Here is a 25,494-nt window from a genome sequence, read left to right on the forward strand (position 1 = left end):
GAAATGACTCAGCCAATTCGCACACAGCAAAGTCCCACAGACAGCTGTGGAGAGAGTGACCAATTTTATTTGGGGGATTGTTGGCCAGGATACCGGGAGAGAGAAACCCCCTCGAATAGTGCCACAGGATCTTTAACATCAGACCGGTACTCAGACTGGAGTGTTAACTTGGATGATGTGATTCCAAGCCCCGACGTGGGGCTTAAACCCATGACCTTCTCACTCAGAAGTGAGCGCGCTATCACTGAGCCAGGCTGATGTGCTTTCCGGTGGGACCTTTCCTGTGAGATCTTTTCCTGAAAGGGCTGCCTGGTCGAACAGCACGTTTGAAGCCAGAGGCAACCCTGGTGTGTTCTGTAGGCCGCTGCGGGCTGCATCGCCAATGAGCTCGGTACTAGACACGTATAAAATACAATCTGTGGCGCGGGGTTAGGGGTCAATAAAACTGTGGAAGTTACAAGCGGAAGATTGAGAGAGGCCAGAGAGGATCAGGCTTCACAACCTGCTCTGTTTGTCTTTGTCTTGAACGAGAAAATCCAGAGCGTTAACTGGAGTCAGCTCTGCCAGCGAGCTTTTACAAACATCTACTCTCTCTCTCTCTCTCTCTCATTTCTCTTTTTTTTTCTCATTTTCTCTCTCTCTCACATTTCTTTCTGTCTCATATTTCTTTCTTCCTCTCTCTCTCTCACACACACCTTTCTCTCTCTCATATTTCTTTCTCTCTCTCTCTCTCTCTCTCATACCTTTCTCTCTCATATTTCTCCTTCTATCTCTCTCGCGCTCTCTTATTTCCCTCTCATAAAAACATACATAAGAAACGCCAGACCGAGGTCGTCTTCCCCCTCCCTGGTGGTCACATGCACATGTGTCCTGAATAACCTATGTACAATATCCCACAAAGTTATTTCTTAAAAGAAAACTATCTCATCTGTGTTTGAAGGAATCAAAACAAGAATCAACTTAAGAATCTCTCATACTTCTCATTCACTTCGTCTCATTTTCCTTTTGATTCGCTCACATTTCTCTCTCTTACTTTCTCTTTCTCCCACATTTTTCTCTCTCCACTTTCACTCTCTCTCTCTCTCTCTCTCTCTCAGCCTCTTTTCCCAGGTTCCAGGTCAGTGCTGTGTCCCTCAGAGCTCCTGCGCTTCATGATTGGGGCTATCGGGAGCCTCAGCTTCCTCCTCCTTCTCCTTTTCCTCCTCCTCCTTTTTCTCCTCCTTCTCCTCCTCCTCCACCTCCTTCTCCTCCTCCTTCTCCTCCTTCTCCTTCTTCTCCTTCTCCTCCTTCTGCTCCTTCTTCTTCTCCTTCTTCTTCTCCTTCTTCTCTTCCTTCATCTCCTCCTCCTCCTTCTCCTCCTTCTCCTCCTCCTTCTCTGCCTCCTTCTCCTCCTCCTCCTCCGCCTCCTTCTCCTCCTCCTCCTTCTCCTCCTTCTGCTCCTTCTCCTTCTTCTCCTTCTCTTCCTTCTTCTCCACCTCCTCCTTCTCCTCAGCCTCGCCCTCTGTCGACCGATCTCCATCCTTGCTGACGATCCCTTCGCCCTTCCCCGTGGTCTCAGAGTCAGCGTGGCCAGCGGGGGGCTTGCTGGGGCCCTCAACGGTGGGTGCGGTCGCCATAGCAACAGCAGTGTCGGCGTGGGCTTCCCCGGCCGGGCCTTCCCCTGCCCCGGGGGCGGTGTGAGACGGAGCTCTCTCCTGTTGTGACGTCTGTCTCTTGGAGGGGGAGGAGGGGGCCTTGATGACGGGCTTGGCAGGTGGGCCCCAGATGAAGTTCTCGGGGGGCCTGTAATGGCGTTGAGCGAACCTCAGCAGCCTCCTGCGGTCCGACCGTTTCTTGATGGTGAAGACGAAGTACTCGAGCGCGCTGTGCGCCATGTTGGCCAGAGTCCTCTCCACCAGCACTTCCCGCAGCAGCAGATGGACCAGATTGAACTGGAATTTCTCATACTTGAACTCCCCGAGGCTCTTCAGGATGCGGGTTATTCGCAAATAATTGTGCCGTGACCTTCAAAATGGGGGAGGAGATAAGAGTGATTATTAACAAGAGCACAACCGGGGGTCGAACCTGACGCCAAGGTTGCGCACTGGTTCGGTAACCTCTGAGGAGGTCAGAGCCGCAGGATAGAAGACGTTGACGGGAGCCCAAGAATACGGCTTCAGTCAGGTCAACGTTGAGTCAACAATGCACAATACAATGCAAAATTACCTTTGTGTAGCACCTCTCACTTCAGGAGGACATCCCGACATGAAAGCGCTTTACCAATGTAATTTGTTGCTGATATAGCGCCTTATCGTATTGGTGAGACGTCTCAAAGAGCTTCACAGGATATACTGTACAGTGTAGTGACTGTGTATTTTGTGGGGAGAAACGTGACTGCCGATTGCGGTGTCCGATAAACAGTTGTGGATTGAGACCAAAATATTATTATTATTTGGTCTAATCTAACCAGGCACCCCAATGCCCTCCCACCATGACTTGGTGTCATTTTGTGCTCTCAAGTGAAGAATACCCACTCAGCTGAAGGAATGGAGGGAAAACAATCAAGGCGTGTTCTACGTTGCCTCAAACACGTGCGTACGAGAATAAATGCCCTGGGGTAAAAGTGAGGGAGTGGGACTAGTTTGATAGCTCTTTCAAAGAGCCAGCAATGGCATGATGGACCAAATGGTCTCCTTCTGTGCTGTGAGATTCTATAATAATCCTCTCATTTATCATCCATTTAGTCTCAAAGCCCTTGGCGATGTTCCTGTGAATGTTCCTTCGCTCAGTGGGCTCCGGCCTGCTCCCTATCCCTGCCCGCACCATCAGTGGTCAGGACTTCAGCCTTTCAGCCCTCGGAAACTCCATTCCGCAGCCCCTTTGCCTCGCCCCCTCCCGTCTCATTGTCGATCACTTTGGGACATCTTCCCGTGGAAGGTGCTATACAAGCGCATTTTGTTGTTGTTGTTTTGCGGGCTGAATGTAAAAGAAAACGTGCACAGAAAGAACTCACTTACCCATTCAGGTGCTGAAACCTCTCCTTCCAGTTCTCAGCTCGCGTTACCTTCCCCGTAATTCTATCCTCGAGTTTGATGCCAAAAAAATCCAGCATGATTTCGTAAACCTGCAGATAATTGCTTGTTGCCATCTCAGTACTGAGAAACTCCTGAGATGGAAAAACCAAGGGGAGAATGTTATTCGCAGACCTCACGATAAAACGGTGCAACGTGATGGCGTGGAGGCGAGTGAAATGCAACAACAACGTGTGTTTATATAGAGCTCTTCACGCAGGGTAGCATCTGGGAGCGAGTATTCATTATTAATTAATTAATAATATTATTGCTTGGGTTCAGTATCGTCACGGGCATTGCACTACTATTGATGTGTTTCATCCACAAAATACACAGTCACTCCACAATATATTCCGTGAAGCGCTTTGAGGCGTCTCAACAACGTGATGAGACGCCATCAAATGCAAGGATTATTATTATCATCATCACCACTAATAACTATTAGCGTTAACGTTATTATTGTTATAATTATTATTCAGTAACGCGTTGGGAAGTTGACCGACCTTGATCTCTTCAGCGGTGAGTTCCTCAGCATGCCAGTTCAGGCCGGGTTCGCGCAGTGGGAATAGCCTTGCAAAAAGGGACAGAGAGGTTGCATTCAATCGCAAAGTCAAACCAAGGGTCTGAACCAGTCAGGCCGATCAGTGACGGCAATGGTTCACACAGGGCAGACTGGTAAAGATCAGCCTGGCTCAGTTGGTAGCTTCCAAGTTAGAAGGTTGTGGGTTCAAGCCCCAAGTTGGGGCTTTGAGCTCACAAGTCCAGACCGACGCACCAGTGCAGTGCTGGGGGAGCATTACCTTGCTAGATATGCCGCCTTTCAGAGGAGATGTTAAAACAAGGTCCCGTCTGCCTGTTTAGGGGGTGAAAGTCCCACAGCATTATTCGAAAGAGAAGGGAGTTTTTCCCTGCGTGCTGGCCAACAGCCCGACAGATAAAATTGGTCATTTTCTTCAGGGCTATTTGAGAATCATTGCTGGGGTCTAACTGGCTGCCGTGTTTGGCTGGAAAAAAAATCAGTCACTGTACTTCGCAATGAATCCTGTGAAGCACTCTTAAGACGTCCTGACATAATAGTCGCCGGATCAAATGCGAGAATTATTGTTATTATTTTGGAAACAAAAGTTAACCCCAGGGAGGCAAACACAGCAGCCAATCAGCATCCATCAATGTGCAAAAATAGCGTTGAGATGAGCATCCAATTGATAATAATTTGATAGATCGCCTTATCACGTCGTCGAGGCGTCTCAAAGCGCTTCACAGGATATACTGTAAAGTGCAGTGACTGTATAATTTGTGGGCGAATGCCGCAACCGATTTGCACGCAGTAATGTCCCACAAACAGTCATGAAGTGAGTGGCCAATTTTATCCGGGGGAGAAAGGGTGGGGGTTAAATCTTCCAGGACACCGGGAGAGAGAGAAACTCCTTTCTGTTTTGGAATAGCGCTGTGGGATCTTTAACGTCCACCCGAACAGAGACAGGTTTAACGTCTCACATAAAAAATTGTGGTGCATTTTGACAAGGAAGGGGCGAGTTGGGGGGAAATCTCATTACTCATCATTTTTTTTAATCAGCAGTAACCTGAGCCATATGGAAACCCATGCTTTAGAGTATTCCAATCAGAGTTCTAGACTTCCAGAGAGTATTAGGCACAGGTTGGCAAGAGCCAAGGCTTGGGGACCCCAGGGTGTGCGTTTGGGTAACTATTGGGAATCTAACCAGCTGAACCCATGTATTGTGAACACTGGCAAGCTTCCCATTGCTTGTCCTGCTAGGACCACCCTACTTGTTAAGGGCCGTGGCTTCTAGATGGGATTAACAGGAGGCAAGTGGGAGGAACCCCAGTCCACAGTGATCAGTCTGCCCCTCCAAGACCTGACAACGACCCAGTGGCTCTAAGTATTGCAGAGCTGCCTGACCCAGTTATCGAGGCCACCACAGAGAGTTGCTTTGACTCTGATATTCCATTGCCAACTGGGGGAGCCACATAGAGACCCCGCACAGTCAGTCAGGCACCAGGCAGACAACAAGCTAAACTGATGGTTGGAAATCAATACAAAACAAGAGCTAACCATTGGATGTAGGTATGTTTATGTTCCAGCTTGTCATAATCCCCCTTCCACTCCGTCAAGATCTCACTGATGAAGATACCTGAGCACAAACCAGAGACACAGAGAGAGATATATAGGAAGTCTTTCAGAAACACAGCTTGTACATGCAGAACTTAGAAACAGGAGGAGGCCATTCAGCCCCTCGAGCCTGTTCCGCCATTCTATTAGATCACGGCTGATCTGTACCTCAAGTCCAATTACTCGCCCTTGCCCCGTATGCTTTGATACCCTGGATACCCTGACCTAACAAATATCTATCCACCACAGTCTTCAAAATGGATCCAACATCCACAGCCTTTTGGGAGAGGGAGTTCCAGATTCCCACTGCCCTTTGAGTGAAAAACTACTTCCTGATTTCACCCGTAAATGGCCAAAAGCAAAACAGAGATGCACGGGATATGGTGGTGGTGGGTGGGGGGGGGGGGACGGGGTTGTTGAGGGAGGCTGCCATGATGCTCTTCGAAAAGAGATGATTTCTCCCAATATCTTAGCCAACAATCTCCCAGATAAAATTAGTCATTCATTTCATGGCTATTTCTAGCACATTGCTGTGTGCAAATTAGCTGCATTCGTATAAGCTGTGAAGCACTTTGAGATGTCTTCCCGGCTTGAAAGGCGCTGTATCGAATGCAATATACCAGCCAACAATCGCCCAAATAAAATTGGTCGTTCACTTCATGGCTATTTGTGGGACATTGCTGTGCGCAAATCGGCTGCCGCATTCACCTGTGGAGTCCTGTAGCTCAGTGGTTAGAGCACTCGCTTTGCAAGTGAGAGACCTGAGTTCAATTCCAGGCAGAGGGCGAAACCTTGGGCAAGTTTCCTTACTCCACACAGAGCCTAATAATAATCCCTCCAAAACCAAAACAATAATAAATTGGTCATTTTCAATCCACGGCTGTTTGTGGGACATTGCTGTGCGCAATTGGCTGCCGCGTTCGCCCACAAATATACAGTCAATCACTTTACAGTATATTCTGTGAAGCGCTTTGGGACGTCTAGAAGACGTGAAAAGCGCTATATCAAATGCAAGGATTATTATTATTTTATTTAAATACAATTATTCTACTTCACAGGAAATCCTGTGAAGCGCTTTGGAATGTCCTCCAGACATGAAAGGCGCTATATCAAATGCAAGGATTATTATTATAACAGTAAATACACTTCAAAAACAACTCATTGCATTGGCACTCTCTCTGTCTCTCTTTGATGCTATGGTGTATCAATTACAAGTATATAATCGTAGATATTATTGTAACCACTAGAGACCCAAGATTTCACCTAGTCTTAGCCTGCAAAGACCATTTTTGTCTTATGATTGAAGGCAGCGCGGAATTTGGGCAAAACGTATTTAAAATAAAAAACACAGGTTCCAAATGGAGACCGAATTTAACAATTTTAAGCAATCCTGTGTGATGTTTAAATTTGAAGTGAGAACAGGATGAATTTAAGTGAAGACTGGATGGAATTTCAGGTGCCAGTCCGTTAACATTGCAATTTATTCAAATATGAATAAAAATCCATAGCGGATGGCAGGCAAACAGGACTTCGGTCTAAGGTCCTGTGCGGTGGACGGCACCTCCGACAATGCAGGGCTCACACTGCGAGTCTGGACTGCGAGTTCAAAGTCTGCACTTGGGGCTTGAACCCACAACCTTCTGACTCAGAGGCGAGAGTGTTTCTGACTGGGGCAGGCTGACACCCGGCTCGTTATCTCAGTCTCTTCACTTACCGTCAGGCTTTAAAGTGATCTTGTTCATGTAGAAATGCAGGTTGGTGTACATCGGCTTTTTTTTGGATGACCTCTGGGGACAATCACATGAAACAAAGTCAACCAGCGCCATCGCATCCCCAGCCTTGAGTCTTAAAACTCAGCTGGACTGTATGTGGGACAGTACAAAGCCAAAGCAGTACACTCCAGGGCACACAATGTAGCGTATACACAGGGCACACACTAAGTGGCAACTTGCATTTATACAGCGCTCCTCGCGCAGGGTAACGTCCCAGAGCGCTTGACAATGGCGGAGCACGACACCGAGCCGGGGGGAGGAGGGAGGTGACCATAGGTACGGTCAAAGATGAAGGTCTTCAGGCACGACCTGATGGAGGGAGCAAGGTGGAGGGATAGAGGAAGAGTGTTCCAGAGTTTCGGGGGTAGTGGTTGAAAGCGCGGCCACCGATGGTGGAAAGGAGGGCACGAGATACAAACAGGAGGCTGGAGCCGGTCGAGCAGAGGCAACGGGTAGTGAGTTGGGGAGTAAGCAGGTCGGAGAGGTACAGAGGTGCCGGGGCATGAAGGGATTGAAGACGAATGTGAGGATTTTGAAATAGACGAAAAGGAAAAACAGAATCTGAAGAGGCAGTGACGGCAGCATCATCGCCTGTGAAAGGTGTGCAGCGGGAGCAATGGAGAAGAGACTCACTGGGTACCCATGCCGGTACATGTACAGATCCCTGGCTGCGTAGAAGCTTCTCTTTGGCTTGATCGGAGTTTCTGTTTTGTCTTCATTCTGTTTAACAAGACGGGCAACACGTTTACTCAACTAATGCAAAGAGCTCTGAAATTGAGAGACCCACGGAATCGGCCAATATTCACTAGAGAGACAACTAGAAGATCTGAGCCTGACCTCTCCTCTCCCGGCTGCCACGCAAGCACACACCAGTAGATGGTGTTGTTGCAGGGAGACCAGGAGACAGGTCAGCACGTTCGTCTCGCAAGACTGGGTTCGATTCCCGGGCAGGCCAAAACCTTGGGCGAGTTTCCTTACTTCACACGCCTCGTTAGTCAATTGGCAGATCGCTTTGCAGGGGTAATAATCCCTTCGAATAAAGGAAATTAATAAAAAAAAATTCGGCACTCATTCATGACTCTTTGTGGGACAGCGCTGTGCGCAATTGGCTGCTGCGTTTCGCCCACAAAATATACACTCAATTCCGTGACGTGCTTTGAGACGTTTCAAACAACATGATACGGTTCTGTATCAAATACAAGGATTATTAATTATTATTAAACCCCTGGAAGGCCTGATCGGGCCCAAGTTAGAGCAGAGAACAGTGCTGTGAGGAACACTCATTCTCAATTAGATCTTTGCTGTCTCTGCAGCATTACCTGTGAGATCAGTTGGCTGAGTGTGAAGTTTACAAAATTCACAATTGAGAGCTGAGCGGTGAATTTACACACAGCTCATGTGCCCTGCGTGGGAGGCTTGAGAAGACTCAAATACCCAGTTTATGAGATGCAAACCACAGAGTTATCACAATCCCCACCTCCCCCGGTGGCTAAGCTATCACTAATCCTACTCAAAATAGGCCAAGATCCACACTGTGCCAATTTTACTTCCAAAAACCCAAACCCTTATTATATTAAGTCTTCAATGTTGAGAGAGTCTTCGTTCCCTGGCACTCTGGTGGGTTAAGACGGTCATGGGTTCTAAACCCCACGTTTGCCTCTTCTTCAAGTGCAGATTGAAGCGATCTCATTGCACCATTTATTCAGAAAGAGGAATATAACAATTATAATAATCCTTGCATTTGATATTGTGCCTCATCACGTTGTCAAGACATCTCCAAGTGCTTCACACAATATACTGTAAAGTAAATTGTTTTGGGGGGTGGAAGGCAGCAGAACAACTGCACACAACAGTGTCCCACAAAGAGTTGGGATTAGTGTTTTTTTTGATCAATCAGGTGTCCGACACACGCAGAAACCCATCAACGTTCTTAAGAGTATCCAAACCAAACAGAGTTCCATAGAGGTCCATGGATCCCACGTATACATGATAATCCAATGATATTCAAATGGAATATGCACCAATTTCCATGTGCAGGCGGCATAGATTTCAGCCTGGCTCAGTCGGTAGCACTCTCACCTCAGCGCATTATTCAAAAGGAAAAGGGAATATCTCCTGGAATCCCCAAATTAAATTGGTCGTTCACTTCATGGCTGTTTGTGGGACACTGCGGTGGGCAAATTCCTGCTGTGTTCTCTTGCAAATACACAGACACTACACTTTAGAGTAAAATCCTGTGAAAGCAATTTGAGATATTTCGATGATGATCGAACGCAAGGATTATTATTACACCCTCTAAGCTATTTCTCCTGTGTCCTAATAATAATAATGCTTCCATTTGATATAGCGTCTTATCATGTCGTTGAGACATCTCTAAGCGATTCACAGAATATACTGCAAAGTGATTTGACTGTATACTGTGGGCGAAATCGGCAGCCAATTGCACACAGCAGTGTCCCACAAACAGTTGTGGATTGAGTGACGAAATTATTTTTCTTTTATTTTTTTAAATTTTTTTTGAAGGGATTATTACGCCCAGAAAGCGATCTGCCAATCGAGTAACAACTGGGTTCCTGCTAGGTAAACCGAGGCGGGTGGAGTGAGGAAATTTGCCTAAGGTTTTGCCCTGCCCGGGAATCGAACCTGGATCCTCCGACTTGCGAGGTGAGTGCTCTTCTGCTGCGAGCTCCTGAATTGGAGACTACTCCATTCCCAATCTGCTGCTCTGACTCCCATCTAATCCCATTCTCCTCCTTTCTCTCCCCCATCATGTCTGTGCTGTTGCCAACTCCACTACTGGATCTGGCGATCTCTATTCTAATCCCAATTTCCACGGATGAGGTGAAATAAGTATTCACTCCACCCTTTTGTGAGAAGATCAGTGTTAAACCTCTTCAGTGGAACCCCTCCTATAGTATGCGAAGAGCGGTCAGGATCTGATGTAATGCAGGATGTCAAAATGCACAAAATTCATTTTAACCCTATTATAATCCTTTCATTTAATTTAACTCTCAATCCCAACTCGGTTCCGTATCCTCGACTATCCAGAGCCTTAGGACGTCCTCCGGATGTGAAAGGCGCTGTGTAAATACAATTTACAATTTGTGGAATCCTGTAGCTCAGTGATTAGAGCACTCGCCTGGCAAGCAAGAGACCTGGGATCAATTCAGGCAGGTCTGGGCGAAACCTTTGGCAAGTTTCCTTACTCCACACACCTAATAATAATCCCTCCAAAACAAAACAATAATAAAATGGTCATTTTCAACCCACGACTGTTTGTGGGACACTGCTGTGCGCAATTGGCTGCCGCGTTCACCCACAAATATACAGTCAATTCACTTTACAGTGTGTTCTGTGAAGCTCTTTGGGACGTCCTCCCGACGTGAAAAGCGCTATATCAAATGCAAGGATTATTATTATTATCTGCGGTCTACAACAATTGGGCAGCCCACTGTTGCCACACAAGACAATTTAAGGCGTTGGCTGGCTCAGTCAGTGGCACTCTCACTCTTAAGTGAGAAGGTTGCGGGTTCAAGACCCACGTCTGCAGCTTTGAACTCATGTTGCCTTGGACAGGATTTTCGAAAACGCAGCAGACTCCAGCAGTGTATGGGAGAGTCAGCCGAGACTGACACTTCCATTGCAGTGCTGGGGTTGTGCTGCATTATCAGAGGTGCCGTCCTTCAGGTGACACAAAGGCCTTGCTTTGCCTGTTCAGTGTGACATTACAGATCCCGTGGCACTATTAGACAAGAGAAGGGAGTTTCTCTCTCCTGCTGTCCTAGCCAACAATCCTCAGACAAAAATAGTCATTCACTTCATGGCTGTTTGTGGGACATTACTGTGTGTCAAGTTGGCTGCTGTATTTGCCTACATATCTACAGTCCTCGGACTTTACAGTGAATCCTGTGAGATACCCTTCTGACTTGACAGGTACTATATTAACAACAAATAATAATAATAATGTAATAATAATCCTTGCATTTGATATAGCGCTTTTCACGTCTTCTCGACGTCTCAAAGCGCTTCACAGAATATGCTGTAAAGTGAAATGACCGTATATGTGTGGGCGAAACGCGGCAGCCAAGAGCCTTTCACGTCAGGAGGACAATGTATATCTCAAGGCCACAAAGTCAAACTTCCTCTGTGACTTGGTGATGTGACGATATATAAAAATGCAAGATCTTGTTTTGCTTTGTATGCCAAGGCAACAATCTGGAATGAGAGAGGAAGAGCAGTCATCGGGAGGACGTTTCAAAGTGCTTCACGGGAGACACTGTAAAGTGTAGGCACTGTGTGTTTTGTGGGCAAACAAATTTTGTAGCAAAATTTTGCTGGGTTAATGATGATGATAATTATTATTATTGGATTTGATTTAACGCCTTCTCACAAACAGTTGTGGATTGAGTGACGGGATTGTTACCCCCAGAAAGTAATCCGCCAATCGACTATCAACTGGGATCCTACTTACTGCTAGGTAAACAGAGGCGGAGTAAGGAAACTTGACTAAGGTCTCAGGGAATCGAACCTGGGAATTTTTGCTTGCGAGGCGAGCCCTCTAACCACTAAACTAGAGGTCTCCACAGAAGCCGGATTATACAATAGTAGTGATGGTGGGGGGTGGGGGGAGGGGGTCGTGCTTCAAAACATTATGCTGTGGGTGTGTGGTGGGGGGGAGGAGCGGGGCCTAGAAGGAAGACCACACTGAAGTCAGACAATAATTACCAGCGTTCGAAAAACCTCCCGATTTTCAGCCGTGATACTCACTTCACCTCTTGCCAATTTTCACCGATTTGAATAGGTAAAGAGGGGGAAGGAGTCATGCACACATCTATTTATACACATCACTGTCAGATGCAGGTGATGCATTCCAGCCTTGGCTTGCACAATTCTGCTAAATCATTAACATCGACATGGCTACACGACTCCAACAGAAATATTGCTGTTTTTGTTAAAAAAAATACACAGAAAATTGTAACTTTCCATCAATTCCCCAGGTAACACTGATCACTCACTCCACGGGCTGTTTGCGGGGATATTACTGTCCGTAAATTGACCACCACTCTCACCTCCAAAATCTGCCTTTTGGATGAGACTGAGGTCCCATCTGGTTGTCCAGGTGGACATTAAAGATCCCATGACCCGACTCGAAAAGAGGAGAGAGTTCCTCTCTCCCGGTGTCCTGGACAACAATCCCTCAAATGAAATGAGTCACTCACTCCAAGGCTGTTTGTGTGACACTGCTGTACACAACTGGGCTGCCGTGTCCGCCTACAAATTCACAGTCACTTCATTTCACATTAAATCCTGTGAAGCACTTGGGGGCAACCTTCTGATGTGAAAGCGCTATACCAAATGCTTTGGTTCAGTTTGTGGAATGCTCCGTGCAAATGGCCTGCCTCCTTTGCCGACAAAATACGGTCACCACACTTTACGGTAAAATCTTGTGAAGTGCTTCGAGACCCTCAACAACGTGATAAAGCATTATATCAAATATTTTTGCCTGACCTGCTGAGTTTTCCCAGCTCTCTCGCGCTCTCTGTTATCATTACAATCATCACTCCAGACACTCTTTGCCTTTCTCTGGTGTGTTGCCTGTTCTGCACCATTAACACCTCTTCTCCCCCAGTTTTGTTTCAACCCAACCCCCCCTTTTGTTGTATACCTCCCCTTTTGTTTTACACTACTGTCACCTCTTTAACCCATCAACTAACACATTCTCTCCTTTGTCTTCTTTTTTGTCTTCTTTGCCGTCCTTGTCCTGCCTCCCCCCTCTCAACTTGTCCTTAAAAGCCTCTCCCTCCCAACATGCTCCGGTTCTGACGAAGGGTCGTGGACCCGAAACGTTGACTCCCTTTCCTTTCTCCATAGATGCTGCCTGACCTGCTGAGTCTTCCCAGCTCTCTCTGTTTTTATATTCAAACGCAAGGATTATTATGAATGTAGAATAATACATTCACTACACTTTACAGTAAGTCCAGTGAAGCGCTTTGAGCGTGAAAAGCACTACCACCAAATGTAAGGATTACCATCATTTTTATTTTTAGAACTTTCAAGCATGAAGTCACCAGTGACATTATTTCCTGCTGGACAAAACAGGAAGTGCTTTCAGATTCAGATTGCTGCTCGAGTCCAACTTTGGTCCTTTGATTCAACACGAGTTATTATCTACTGCGGAAACACTACATCAGTGAGCGAGTCGAAATGTATGGCACAAGTTCCCCAGGGAGATGGTGGAAGCAGAAAGTGTCGATTCTTTTAAGAATAAATGAGATAAATTTCTGTTAGGAATAATATAATAATCCACAAAGAGTGAATCGACTGTATATTTTGTGGGCAAACACAGCAACCAATTGGGCACAAACAGTTGTGGATTGAGTGACCAAATTATTATGATTTTATTCATTTATTTTGAAGTGATCATTATCCCTGGAAAAACGATCCGCCACTTGACTAACAACCAGGTTCCTACTTGAACAGAAGCGTGCGGAGTAAGGAAATTTGCCCAGTGTTTTGCCCTGCCTGGGAATTGAACCCACGTCCTCTCGCTTGCGAGGCGAGTGCTCCGACCACTATGCTACAGGACTCCACTGTATAGGAAATAATATCTTGGGATATAATATACAGTTCGCGACATGACATGTCCAAGCTACTGCCAGAACGGTGGAAGGCGAACTGGATTGACCTTGGTCTTCTATCGTCTGGCAATTCTTTCCAGCTCCAGCGACGAGACCTGTGTTTCTTTGAATCAGCGATTGCTATTATCAGCTGAACACAGTGTTAGCACTCCTACTGGCTCAACCTCCCAGGCTCTACAGAGTCATTAATTCTATTACTGTCTGTACCTTTGAACAACCCAAGCAAGACATGTTTGCTAACTGGTTATAAACGTATGGACTTTGATATTGATCTTGATATGGTCATTACAGTAATGTTGCTATACGTGACCGTAACAGCAAACATAATAATAAAGCACTTAACAGTGTCGAAGCCTGACTCCGAGCAAGTATGAAATGCTCAAAAGGACGTGAAGTGGGTCAGAAACTCCCAGTTATTTCTAAGCCTATTTCTATGTTTGTACTGTGGTTAACACACACCCTTGCATTTCACATCAGGTGGACGCCTCAAAGTGCTTCACAGGATTTACTGTAAGGTATAGTGACTGTGTACTTTGCATGTGACAACCAAATTGCACACACCAGTGTCCTCATAAATAACCCTGACATGAACGACCAAGATTATATTTCGGGAATTTAAAGCTTGTGAGGTTTGAACACTTGTTCATTTTCAAGATGGAAAACTGCCAAAATAACATAGTGTGTAACACTATTAAAAAAAAGGTTAAATCTAGATGCAGCTGGAATTTAATCTACAGTCACCCTATAACAACAACAACTTGTATTTATAATAATAATCCCTGCATTTGATATAGCACCTTATCACGTCTTCGAGACGTCTCAAAGCGCTTCACAGAATATATTGTGAAGTGAACTGACTGTATATTTTGTGGGCGAAACATGGCAGCCAATTACGCACAGCAGTGACCCACAAACGGTCGTGGATTGAGTCACCAAATTATTATTAGTGTTCTTTTAAGGGATTATTACTCTGGAAAAGCGATCCGCCAATCGACTAACAACCGGGTTCCTACTTACTGCGAGGTAAACCGAGGCGTGTGGAGTAAGTAAACATGCCCAACGTTTCGCCCTGCCCGGGAATCAAACCCAGGTCCTCTCGCTTGCAAGGCGAATCCTCCAACCACTGAGCTACAGGACTCCGCAACAACTACAACAACTTGCATTTATAGTCACACTCCTCTACTGTGCCCCTCATCCAGGGGTAGCATCTCAGAGCACCGTACAGCGAGTCAGAAGAATCAACAAATACTTAAAAAACACAGCCTTAACTTTCAAACCTCTTTTAAGTTTCTTTTTTACACAACTGCACAAAACCAATTTCAAACATCAGACCGCTTTCCAACAGAGCCAAGCGGATACAGGAGAAGGCAACACAATATTGGGATATTTTGGGGGTGGGGGGCTAGAATTTGGTGAACTTTGGGCTCCAAGACGAGTTTAATTTCTAGGAAATCCTGTATTCGTGTTCTCTGTACCTGATCGTGTTTGCTGCAAGGCTCCTCCAGGTCTGCGTCCTCTGCCGTCCTTTCCTCCTCGGTCTCAGAGCCCCAGGTCGAGTCGCATTCCTCTAGTGAGCCAGGCTCCTTCCTGCTCCAGACCAGCATATTTCCCATGGATTTTTAGCATCGATCCCAGCCCGTGCCTCTCTCCCACCTCTGCACATTGATCTGCGGGATCTAACCGGCAAGCAAACAGGCAGGGGCAAAATCAGGACAGGGGGTAAAGGCTGCAGAGCTAAGAGATGGAGCAAATTTTCCTTTAAAGATATCCTTCCAATATTTCCCCCCCCCCCCTTCCCCCTCCCTCCACTGCTTCCTCCCTTCCTCCCTCATATAAAAATAATTCTCCAATTATTTCTGTGCAAACTGGACTTCACCCAACTGGGTGAATGACCTGTTGGATGGATTCCAGTTTGCAACAGAGATGAATTGGATCGTTTGCCATGAACACACACTCCCCCCCCACCCACCCACCCCCCCCCCCCCCCCCACACACACACACACACACACTAGTCTGTGTTAATCCAAGTTCACGTCCAAATGGACACACCTCTCTCACTGTATCATTGATTCAATTCCATGTCCATTTCACTCACAGATCTTGTGTGTCTTGTCTTGGTTTGGGGCTTGGCTGGACTTCACGTGTCTGGTACTCTGTGTGTGTGAGTGAGAGTGAGTGAGTGATGTGATGTGAGTGAATGTGTGTGTGTGGAAGGGATTGCATCAATGTCTCACTTGCCAAATTGTTGCAATAATGCTTCCGGGGGAAATAAACCAGAACTGCCCAAGAGAGAGAGAGAGGAAGAGAGAGAGAGAGAGAGAGAGGGTTATTTCTGGGGCAGACACACAAATAGACTTGTGTTTTGTGTGTCTTAGAGGCGACATCTGCTGCCCCAGACACTGCATTGCAACTCATGGACAAGCAGAACCTTCAACAAGTACAACAGTAATGTACCACATAATGATGATGAGGGGGAGGGGGGGGGGTTCTGCTTTGTGGTTCCAAATCCTTTACCCGGGGCTTGAACCCGCAACCTTCTGGAAGACTCGGAGGTGGTTAGTAGCACTCGTCTCGCAAGCGAGAGAGACCTGGGTTCAATTCCCGCGCGAAGGCGAAATGTTGGCCGAGTTTCCTTACTCCGCACGACTCTGTTCTCCGAGCAGGAGGTAAGCACCCGGCTGTTAGTCGATTGGCGGATCGCCTTCCCGGGGGTAATGATCGCTTAAAATAAATGTGGTCAATCTGTGGGACGCTGCTGTGCGCAATTGGCTGCCGCGTTTTTCCCACAAATACAGTTAATTCACTTTATGTTAATAATGATACGATAATACTATATTATTTTAGAACAATAGTCCTTGTATTTGATATAGCACGTAATCGTGTCTTCGAGACGTCTCAAAGCGCTTCACAGAATATTCGATAAAGTGTGGTGTCTGTGTATTCTGTGGGCGAAACGCGGCAGCCAATTGCGCACAGCAGCGTCCCACAAACAGTCGTGGATTGAGTGACCAAATTATTATTTTCACATATTTTTTTGAAGGGATTATTCTCCCCGGAAAGCGATCCTCCAATCGACTAACAACTGGGTTCCTACTTACTGCTAGGTAAACAGAGGCGTGCGTGTGGAGTGAGGAAACTGGCCTAAGGTTTCGCCCTGCCCGAGAATCGCACCCGCTTAACCCCCCCACCCCTCTCCACGGCAGGACAGTCACAGTGGGTAAACTCAGTACTAAATCACGCAGGAGTCGCTGGGAACACGCAGCAGGTCAGGCAGCATCTATGGAGAGGGGAAAGTGAGTTAACGTCAGAATCCTGCAGTGCTGGCTCGGGAATGTCTAACAGAATCACGCTGGCATCCAGGAACCGAAAGGGACCCAGTGCTCTTATAAATACCCAGACGTCCATTGACCGAATGTGAATGACGTTCAATTCGGCATCAAACCCAAGCTCGGAAATATTGTCACTTCTTCAATAAATGCTCTCAGTGGTTATTATGAGTTCCAATCCCCGCCTGTTCAGGTGGATGTTAAAGATCCTGTGGCCCAATTCAAGAAGAGATGGGAGTTTCTCTCTCCCCGATGTCCTGGCCAACAATCTCCCGGATAAAATTGATCCCTCACTTCCCGGCTGTTTGTGGGACATTTCTCTGCGCAAATTGGCTGCTGCGTTTCGCCCACAAAACACAGTCACTACACTTTACAGTATATCCTGTGAAGCGCTTTGAAACTTTTCGAAGACGTGATCAAATGCAAATCATTATTATTACTCTTGGGTGTCTTTTTCAAACAGATGTAATACTGTAACACCACTAACAGACTGTGGGGGGTGGGGGAGAGGCGGTTGATGCCGAGCTATTATGATTGACCATTATGTGCAGCGCCCCCTGCGGGTCATTACTAGTAGCTACATAACAAATAAAGGAGCAAATAAATCTTTGATCCAATTCACTTCCTGAAATCACCACAAACCACGTGTAATTTGTACAGCGCCCCTCACTCAGCGCTTTTGGGGGGCAGGGGAAATCCATCATCCTGTTTAAAACAACAACAACTTGGATAATAATAATAATAATCCTTGCATTTGATATACCTCTTTTCACGTCGGGAGGACGTCCCAAAGCGTTTCACAGAACACACTGTAAAGTGAATTGACTGTATATTCGTGGGTGAACGCGACAGCCAATTGCGCACAGCAATGTCCCACAAATAGTCGTAGATTGAAAATGACCAATTTATTATTGTTTTTGATTTTGGAGGGATTATTATTAGGCTCTGTGTGGAGTAAGGAAACTTGCCCAAGGTTTCGCCCTCTGCCTGGAATTGAACTCAGGTCTCTCGCTTGCAAAGCGATTGCTCTAACCACTGAGCTACAGGACTCGACATGGATTTATATAGCGTCCTCCACGCCGGACGGAGCCTCAGAGCACTTCACAATAACGGATCCCGGTGCCGAGCCAGGGGGAGGGGGAGGAAAGTGACCAAAGGCGGGGTCGAAAAGAAAGCAGAGACCTGAAAATAGGAAGAGAGGGGGTGAGGCGAAGGGAGTGAGGAAGGGAGTTCCAGAGCCTCGGGGCATAGTGGCTGAAGGCACGGCTGCTGAGGGTGGAGCGGAGGATTCAGGGGACAAGGAGGATGCCAGACCCGGGAGAGAGGAGGTCAGAGAAGTCGAGGGGTGCAGAGGAGTGGAGGGATTTGAAGACAAGGGTGAGGATCTTGAAGTCGATCCTCTCTAGGACAGGCAGCCAGTGCAGTCTGGCAAGGACTTGGGTATTCGTGGAGCGGAATTTGATGCGGGTGAGAATGCCGGCGGCAGAGTTTTGAATAATCTGGATTTTATGGATGGTAGTGGAGGGGAGACCGGCGAGGAGGGCATTAGAATAGTCCAGCCGAGAGGTGACAAAGGCATGGACCAGAGTTTCAGCGGCTTTTGGAGAGAGGTATTGGCGGAGATGGGCGATGCGACGGAGGTGGAAGAAAGCGGTGTTGGTGAGGGACCGGATGTGGGGGAGGAAGGATAATTGGTGGTTGAACCTGATACCTAGGTTGCGTATGGGTTCAGAGAGTTTTAGGGGGAGTTCAGGTAGGTGGAGGAGGTGAGAGCCATGAGATTTTAGACGTTGACGAGAGCCAAAGAGTATGGCTTGCGTCTTGTCAACGTTCAGCTGAAGGAAATTTACTCTCATCCAGCCCCTGAGATCTGACAGGCAGCTGACAGAACATCAGGGGACTGGGGGTCGCAAAGAGAGGTGGAAAAATAAGAGTTGGGTGTCGTCCGCACACATGTGTAAATATACCCCATGTCTGCGGATGACATCCCCAAGAGGGAGCATGTAGATCAGAAAGAGGAGGGGGCCAAGGATGGATCCCTGGGGGTACCCCGCAGGTGACCGGGTGAGAGTGGGAGGAGAAGCCGTTTGTGCAGATGTACTGCTGGTCGTCTGTGAGGTGGGACTCGAACCAGGCGAGTGCAGTCCCACTGAAGTGGATGACGGAGGAAAGGCGGTGGAGGAGGATGACGTGATCGACTGTGTCGAATGCAGCGGAGAAGTCCAGGAGGACAAGGAGCCACGGGGTGCCCTGGTTACAGATAGAGAGGATGTCGTTTGTGACTTTCACAAGCGCAGTCTCTGTACTGTGGGCAGGGCGGAAACCGGACTGGAGGGGTTCAAAGAGGAAGTGGGAGAAGAGGTGTGCGCGAAGTTGATTGGCAACAGCGCCTCCTAGGACTTTTGCGAGGAAGGGCAGGTTTAGAAATGGGACAGTAGTGGCTGGGGTTTGAGGGATCTAAGGAAGGTTTCTTGAGGAGGGGGGTGATGACAACAGTTTTGAGGGGGGCAGGGACTGATCCGGAGGAGAGGAACTGTTTTATGACATCAGCCAGTAGTGGGCAGAGGAGGGGGAGCTGGGTGACCAGCAAGTTGGTGGGGAGGGGATTGAGGCAGCAGATGGTAGGTTTCATGGAGGTGATGGTGGGTGAGAGGGAGGAGGGTGAGATGGGGGCGAAGGAATGTAGGATGGGGGTGGTGGTAGGAGCAGATGATGGGGAGGGTGAGGGGGGCAGAGAGGGCGTGGTGGTGGGTGACAAGGGGCAGGTGGATGAGGCTGCCTGGCGGATGTTCAGTATTTTAGATGAAAAGAAGTCCATGACCTCCTCGCACTTGACATTTGATATGAAGATTGAGAAGGCCTCAGGGGGGGCACGGAGGAGATAGTGGGTAGTGGAAAAAAGGATTTTAGGGTTGTGTTTAGCCTCCAAGGTGATGTTGGAGTAGAAGGCCATTTTTGCATGTGTCAAAGAATGACAGTAGCTGTGGGGATGCTCGAGTCACAGTTGGCGGTGGACTGTCAGGCCAGTTTTCTGCCATCTGCGCTTGAGCAGCCAGGTTTCTTTTTTTTGGCGATGGAGATGGTTGTTGTCCCAGGGAGATGGGTTTGGAGATGGTCCTGGATTTTAGGGGGATAAGGGAGTTGAAGGTGGAGAAGAGGTGATCATGGAGCAGCTGGACGGCTGCTTCAGGGTCTCCGCGGGTGGAACGGCCAGACGGATCGGATGTTTGAAGATGAGAGGGCCTTTGTGAGGGTCTCAGTGGGTAGCCTTTTCCAAGGGCGGTAGAGGATGGTTGAGGGCTTGGTGGAGGAGAGAGGGATGTGAGAGGAGAAGGAGATGAAGAAGTGGTCCGTGATGGCCTTGTCCACTATGCTGAGGTCGGAAATGTCAAGGCCGTGGGTGATAACGAGGTCAAGGGCATGACCATGGTTGTGGGTGGGTGAATTTATATGAAGGGTGAGGTTTAGGGAGGAGAGGAGGGCCGTGAAGTCGGCAGAAGTAGTGCAAGGGGAGTTTAGGTGGAGGTGGAAATCGCTCATTGTGAGCAAGTATCCAAACCAAACTGGGAGTTTCAATCATCTTTACCTCCCCCCACCCCCCCACCTCGGCTCCCATCCCCAGCTCAGCTGCTGAGCCAGTCTTAGTAAATTGCCTTCCTAATGCAAAACACACTACACAAAAGTAAATTGGTGTTATATTATAGCGGGATAATCAGGATCCAAATCCCTGACTGCCCAGCGCCTTGGGACAGTCTCCCGACGTGAAAGGCGCTGTACAAATGTAGTTTGTTATTTGTTGTTATTTGTTGCATCCCCCACTGGGCCATTCTTGGCATCGATTCAAAATAGTTTGCCAACGAGCAAGTAATAATAACAATTATAATAAAATCCTTACATTTGATATAGCCCCTTTCACGTTTTCAAGACGTGATAAGCTCTTCACAGAACATCCTGTAAGGTGGAGTGACTGTATATTTTGCGGGCGAAAACGCAGCGGCCAATTGCGCGCAGCAGCGTCCCACAAACAGTCGTGGATTGAATGACCAATTTTAGTCGGGGGGATTGTGGATCAGGATACCGGGAGTAATTTCCTTTCCTCTCGAATAGTGCCATAGGATCATCCATTTGAACAGACAGCCTGGAAATCAGAACCTCTCCTTTCTGTGAGGTTAGAATTTTTTTCATACACAGCGCTGTTAGATATGAAATGCTTCCTGCTGCTTGTCCAGCAATGATCAGCCTTTCTATGTTTTTTGGCTTGCGGGATTTACAGCAGCTGAGTGGCTCGACCAAGTCTAATATACCTTGACAACAAGGTACAATTTCTACAACGAAAAGGTTGTCCTCCAAAAATCTTGGGCGAGGCATTTTGATGCCAGTCGTGTGCCTTTTTTGGGGAGTGTAATTCTGTCTCTCGCCAGAGGGTGACAGACCAGTACCTTACACAGAAACACACCGTCTCCTTACCCTACTTATTATTATCATTATTCAGTAAGTATTGAACCATTTGAACCTTGTCGATAGTGAAACCGGGAGGTGACCGGCGAGATGTTCTTTGGAAAAATTGAGGGGGGGGAATGAATGCTTGAATCAGAATTTCACAAGACTCATTTTATCAGGGGATTATAATAATAATAATCCTTGCATTTGATATAACGCTTTTCACATCTTCTCGACGTCTCAAAGCGCTTCACAGAATATGCTGTAAAGTGAATTGACTGTATATTTGCGGGTGAATTTTGTGGGATTGTCGGCCAGGACACCAGGAGAAACTCCCTTCTCTTTCTGATCATGGGATCTTTAACGTCCACCTGAACAGACCCAGGTTCGATTCCCGGCCAGGGTGAAACCTTAGGCAAGTTTCCTTACTCCACACATCTCACTTTAACATCTCATCCAGCACTGCATTGGAGGTGAGCCTGGATTGTGAGCTCAAAATCCCGACGTGGGGCTGGAACCCACAAACCTCCAACTCAGAGGCGAGCGTGCCACTAACTGAGCCAGGCTGACCCTCGTTGGACAACAGCAGATAGACAAAGAAAGGTGCTGTGCAATGTCAAAGCTGCTGTATGAATGCAACTTGTTGTTGATGATAAAACGTGCTCCTGTGTCTCCCAGCTCTGGGGGAGAGTGTTTAATTAAGTCCTCCAACTGTGAGTAAAGACCAAATCCCAGAGGAGCTCAGCAGAAGCCTGAGCCATTCTATCAGACAGCAAAACTCTCCAAGTATGTGAGGTGCCAGATCCCATTAGAAGTACAGAACTCAGTGGAGAAAGGAAAGGGGGAATCTTGTGGAGTACAGTAGCGAGAGGACCTGGGTTCGATTCCCCGGGCAGGGAGAAAAGTTGGGCAAGTTTCCTTGCTCCACACACACGCCTCTGCTTCCCAAGCAGTAAGTAGGAACCAACTTTTTAGTCGATTGGCGGATCGTTTTTCCTGGAGTAATAATTCCTGCAAAATAATAATAATTGGTCACTTCAATCCACGACTGTTTGTGGCACACTGCTATGCGCCTTGGGACGTCCTCCCGACGTGAAAGGCGCTCTATAAATGGAATCTTGTTGTTGTTGTTGTGCGCAATTGGCTGCCACATTTCGCCCACAAAACATGGAGCAGTGACTCTAAAATCTCACCCACAAAACATACAATCAATTCACTTTACAGCATGTTCTGTGAAGCTCTTTGAAACATCTTGAAGACGTGATAAGGCACCAAATCAAAGGTAAGGATTATTATTATCATTATTATTATTACTTCACACCTCCAGAGGCAACAATACTGCATCATTTTAAGGCCTGTAACGTATTGGTTAGAGCACTCGCCTCGCAAGCAAAAGGACCCAGGTTCGATTCCCGCACAGGGTTGAACCTTAGACAAATTTCCTTACTCAACACGTCTCTGTTTATCTAGCAATAAGTAGGAGCAATTAATTCAGAACTCCGCTAGTATTCTCACCCACACTAAACTCTGTATCCCCATCACACCAGTTCTTGCCAGGATCCACTGGTTCCCTATCACAGAAGGATCAATTTCAAGATCCTCACCACCTCCGCTTGCTTGTCCCACTTCCCTTCCACTCCACCCTCGGCAGCTGCACTTACAGCCACTATACCCAGAAGCTTTGGAACACCCACCCAATCCCTCCATCTTGCCCCCCTCTTTTCCCCTCTTTTAGATCATGACTGAAGATCTTCCTCTTCGTCCGTGCTTACAGTCACCTCCCCTCATTCCCTGGCTCGGGGTCAGGCTGTGCCACTATTAAGTGCTCCGAGACCCTGCCCTGTGTGAAGGGCACTATATAAGTGCAAGTTAATATTATTATTCTCTTCTTTCAAAGATCCCTCTAACTGAAGAAATGCTTTTTTTTCTTGCTGGTTACAACAAGCGTTTCCGTGCGCGGAGAGAGAGACAGAGAGTTCCCAGGATAAGAGCTCAGACAGAATGTGCAATGCCATGTATTGAGTCTAATGAGAGAAGAGAGCTCATTTGTCACCTAATGAGTGCAAAAGCATGACTTTGCTGCTGTATCGCTGAGTGGATGTTTAAGATAGCCGGAAAGTGCCATTTGTCTCAATTAAAGTGTCATTGGATTAAAGACAGGTCGGGATGATTTACCTGGTCAATAACTGGTGACTACAAAGCTGTAACTGAGCAGAGGGTTGTGTATGGGGAGGGGAAGGAGGGGAGACACAGTGAGCTTTGCACAGAGCTGAGTGAGAAAACAGCAGTGTGAATGGTGCCTCACCTCCAGTGGGATAATTAAAGGAGTCCTGTAGTACAGTGGTCAGCGCACTCGCCTCGCAAGTGAGAGGATCCGGGTTTGATTCCCATGCGGGGAGAAATCTACAGCCAATGGAAAAAGCATCCCTGCTCTTATTCTGTCAGAACTTCAGTCGCCAATCTACTTACGCCATTAATCGATTGGTGGATCGCTTTCCGGGGATAATAATCCCTTCAATTTTTTTTGAATGAATTAAAATCCGGTCTCTCAATCCACGACTGTTTGTGGGGACACTGCTGTGCGCAATTGGCTTCCGCGTTTCCACCACAAAACGTACAGTCAATTCACTTTGCAGTATATTCTGTGAAGCGCTTTGAGACGTCTTGAAGACGCTATATCAAAAACAAGGATTATTATTATTAGAACATTCCCACAATGAACAAAACCTCCTTGAGATCCACTGCCCGTTCTGGTGATGCTCCCTCTATCTGATCCCTGAGATAAGGGAACAACCTTGGACCAGCTCCTATGTAGCAATTTGTTTTTGTGCTAATTCTCCCCTCGCTTTCTCCCCCTCTGACGACCCAGATTCTATATTTCAATGCAGTCCCCTTTCTCTGCTTCCTTATAATAATAATAATAATAATAATAATAATAATAATCCTTGCATTTGATATAGCGCTTTGCACGTCGGGAGGACGTCCCAATGCGCTTCACAGAACACACTGTAAAGTGAATTGACTGTATATTTGTGGGCGAACGCGGCAGCCAATTGCGCACAGCAACATCCCACAAACAGCACAAATAAGAGTGAGTGTCTCATTTTAACTGGGGATTTGGGGATGCACCACATTTACTGTTGAGAAGTTAAAATCAGACAGGATGCTAGTCTGACTGTCAATATTGACTGAGGGATCAAAACAGCTGAAGTTAGCAATAAGGAGGGAAGTCAGGTGGGGAACCTTTGCAACCTTTACAGGTTTTGATATTATCAAATGCATCAATTCTAACTGATTTTAAGCCCTGATTTTAATGTCCCGCTGATAATGGATCCCTCAACCAGAGGGAAGACTCCTCCATGATCTAACCTATCAATTACTTTGATTTATTTAAATAGAATCATAGAAATTTGCAGTGCAGAGAAATCTCAGTTTGGTTTGATACGCTTTAGCACTGTGATGGGTTTCCGCATGTGTCAGACACTCGGCTAACCAAAAAATACAGTGCAGAGGAGGCCATTTGGCCCATCGTGTCTCTCAGAGCAAGGTGTTCAATCAATCCCGCTACCCTGCCCTATCCCAATACCTCTTCAAGCCTCTAACCTTCATATACTTGTCTACTTCCCTCTTGAAATCCACAATGGACTCTGCCTTACTCAGCCTTACTTAGTGGGTCAGTCCACATCCAAACAGCTCTCTGAGTCAAAAAAATCTCCCTTCATTCTATGTCCTGCAGTCACTGACTCCCCTACGAGTGGAAATAGCTTCTCGCTATTTACTCTGTCAAAATCTCATCATTTTGAACACCTTCATCAAGTACCCTCTCAAACTTCTCTCTTCCAATGAAAACAGACCCAACTTCTCCAATCTCTTCTCATAACTAAAGCTACATCATTCCTGGTACCGTTCTTGTAAATCTTCTCTGCACCTCCTTCAAGGCTTTAACATCTATCCTGAAGTGAAGTGTCACAAACATGAACCCAGTACTTCTCAAACAAATCACCCTTTAACCCGCTCTGCTCCACAAGATATAGCCCCAGTCTCCCTAGTCTCTCTCAGTGAGAGGTAAAGGGCTATGATGAGAGTACTTCTGGGTTGAACATCAACAGGATAACAGGCAGAAGGCAAGTGCACTAA

General features: G+C 47.0%; 1 protein-coding gene across 1 annotated transcript; it reads right to left on the minus strand.

Annotated features, from left to right (window-relative positions):
- Positions 1 to 219: 219 nt before the first annotated feature.
- Positions 220 to 15,899, minus strand: ogfrl1 (opioid growth factor receptor-like 1). The gene is made up of 9 exons (XM_042332744.1): positions 15,687 to 15,899; positions 15,067 to 15,267; positions 7,587 to 7,673; positions 6,896 to 6,968; positions 5,125 to 5,203; positions 3,554 to 3,620; positions 2,997 to 3,145; positions 1,451 to 2,004; positions 220 to 416 (listed from the first exon to the last, which is right to left on the minus strand). The coding sequence occupies exons 2-9, from the start codon at positions 15,202 to 15,204 to the stop codon at positions 220 to 222; spliced, it is 1,344 nt and encodes a 447-aa protein (XP_042188678.1). The 5' UTR covers positions 15,205 to 15,267; positions 15,687 to 15,899.
- Positions 15,900 to 25,494: the final 9,595 nt, after the last annotated feature.

Source organism: Callorhinchus milii, unplaced genomic scaffold (assembly GCF_018977255.1).
Source record: "Callorhinchus milii isolate IMCB2004 unplaced genomic scaffold, IMCB_Cmil_1.0 Scaffold3, whole genome shotgun sequence".
Classification (NCBI taxonomy): Eukaryota; Metazoa; Chordata; class Chondrichthyes; order Chimaeriformes; family Callorhinchidae; genus Callorhinchus; species Callorhinchus milii.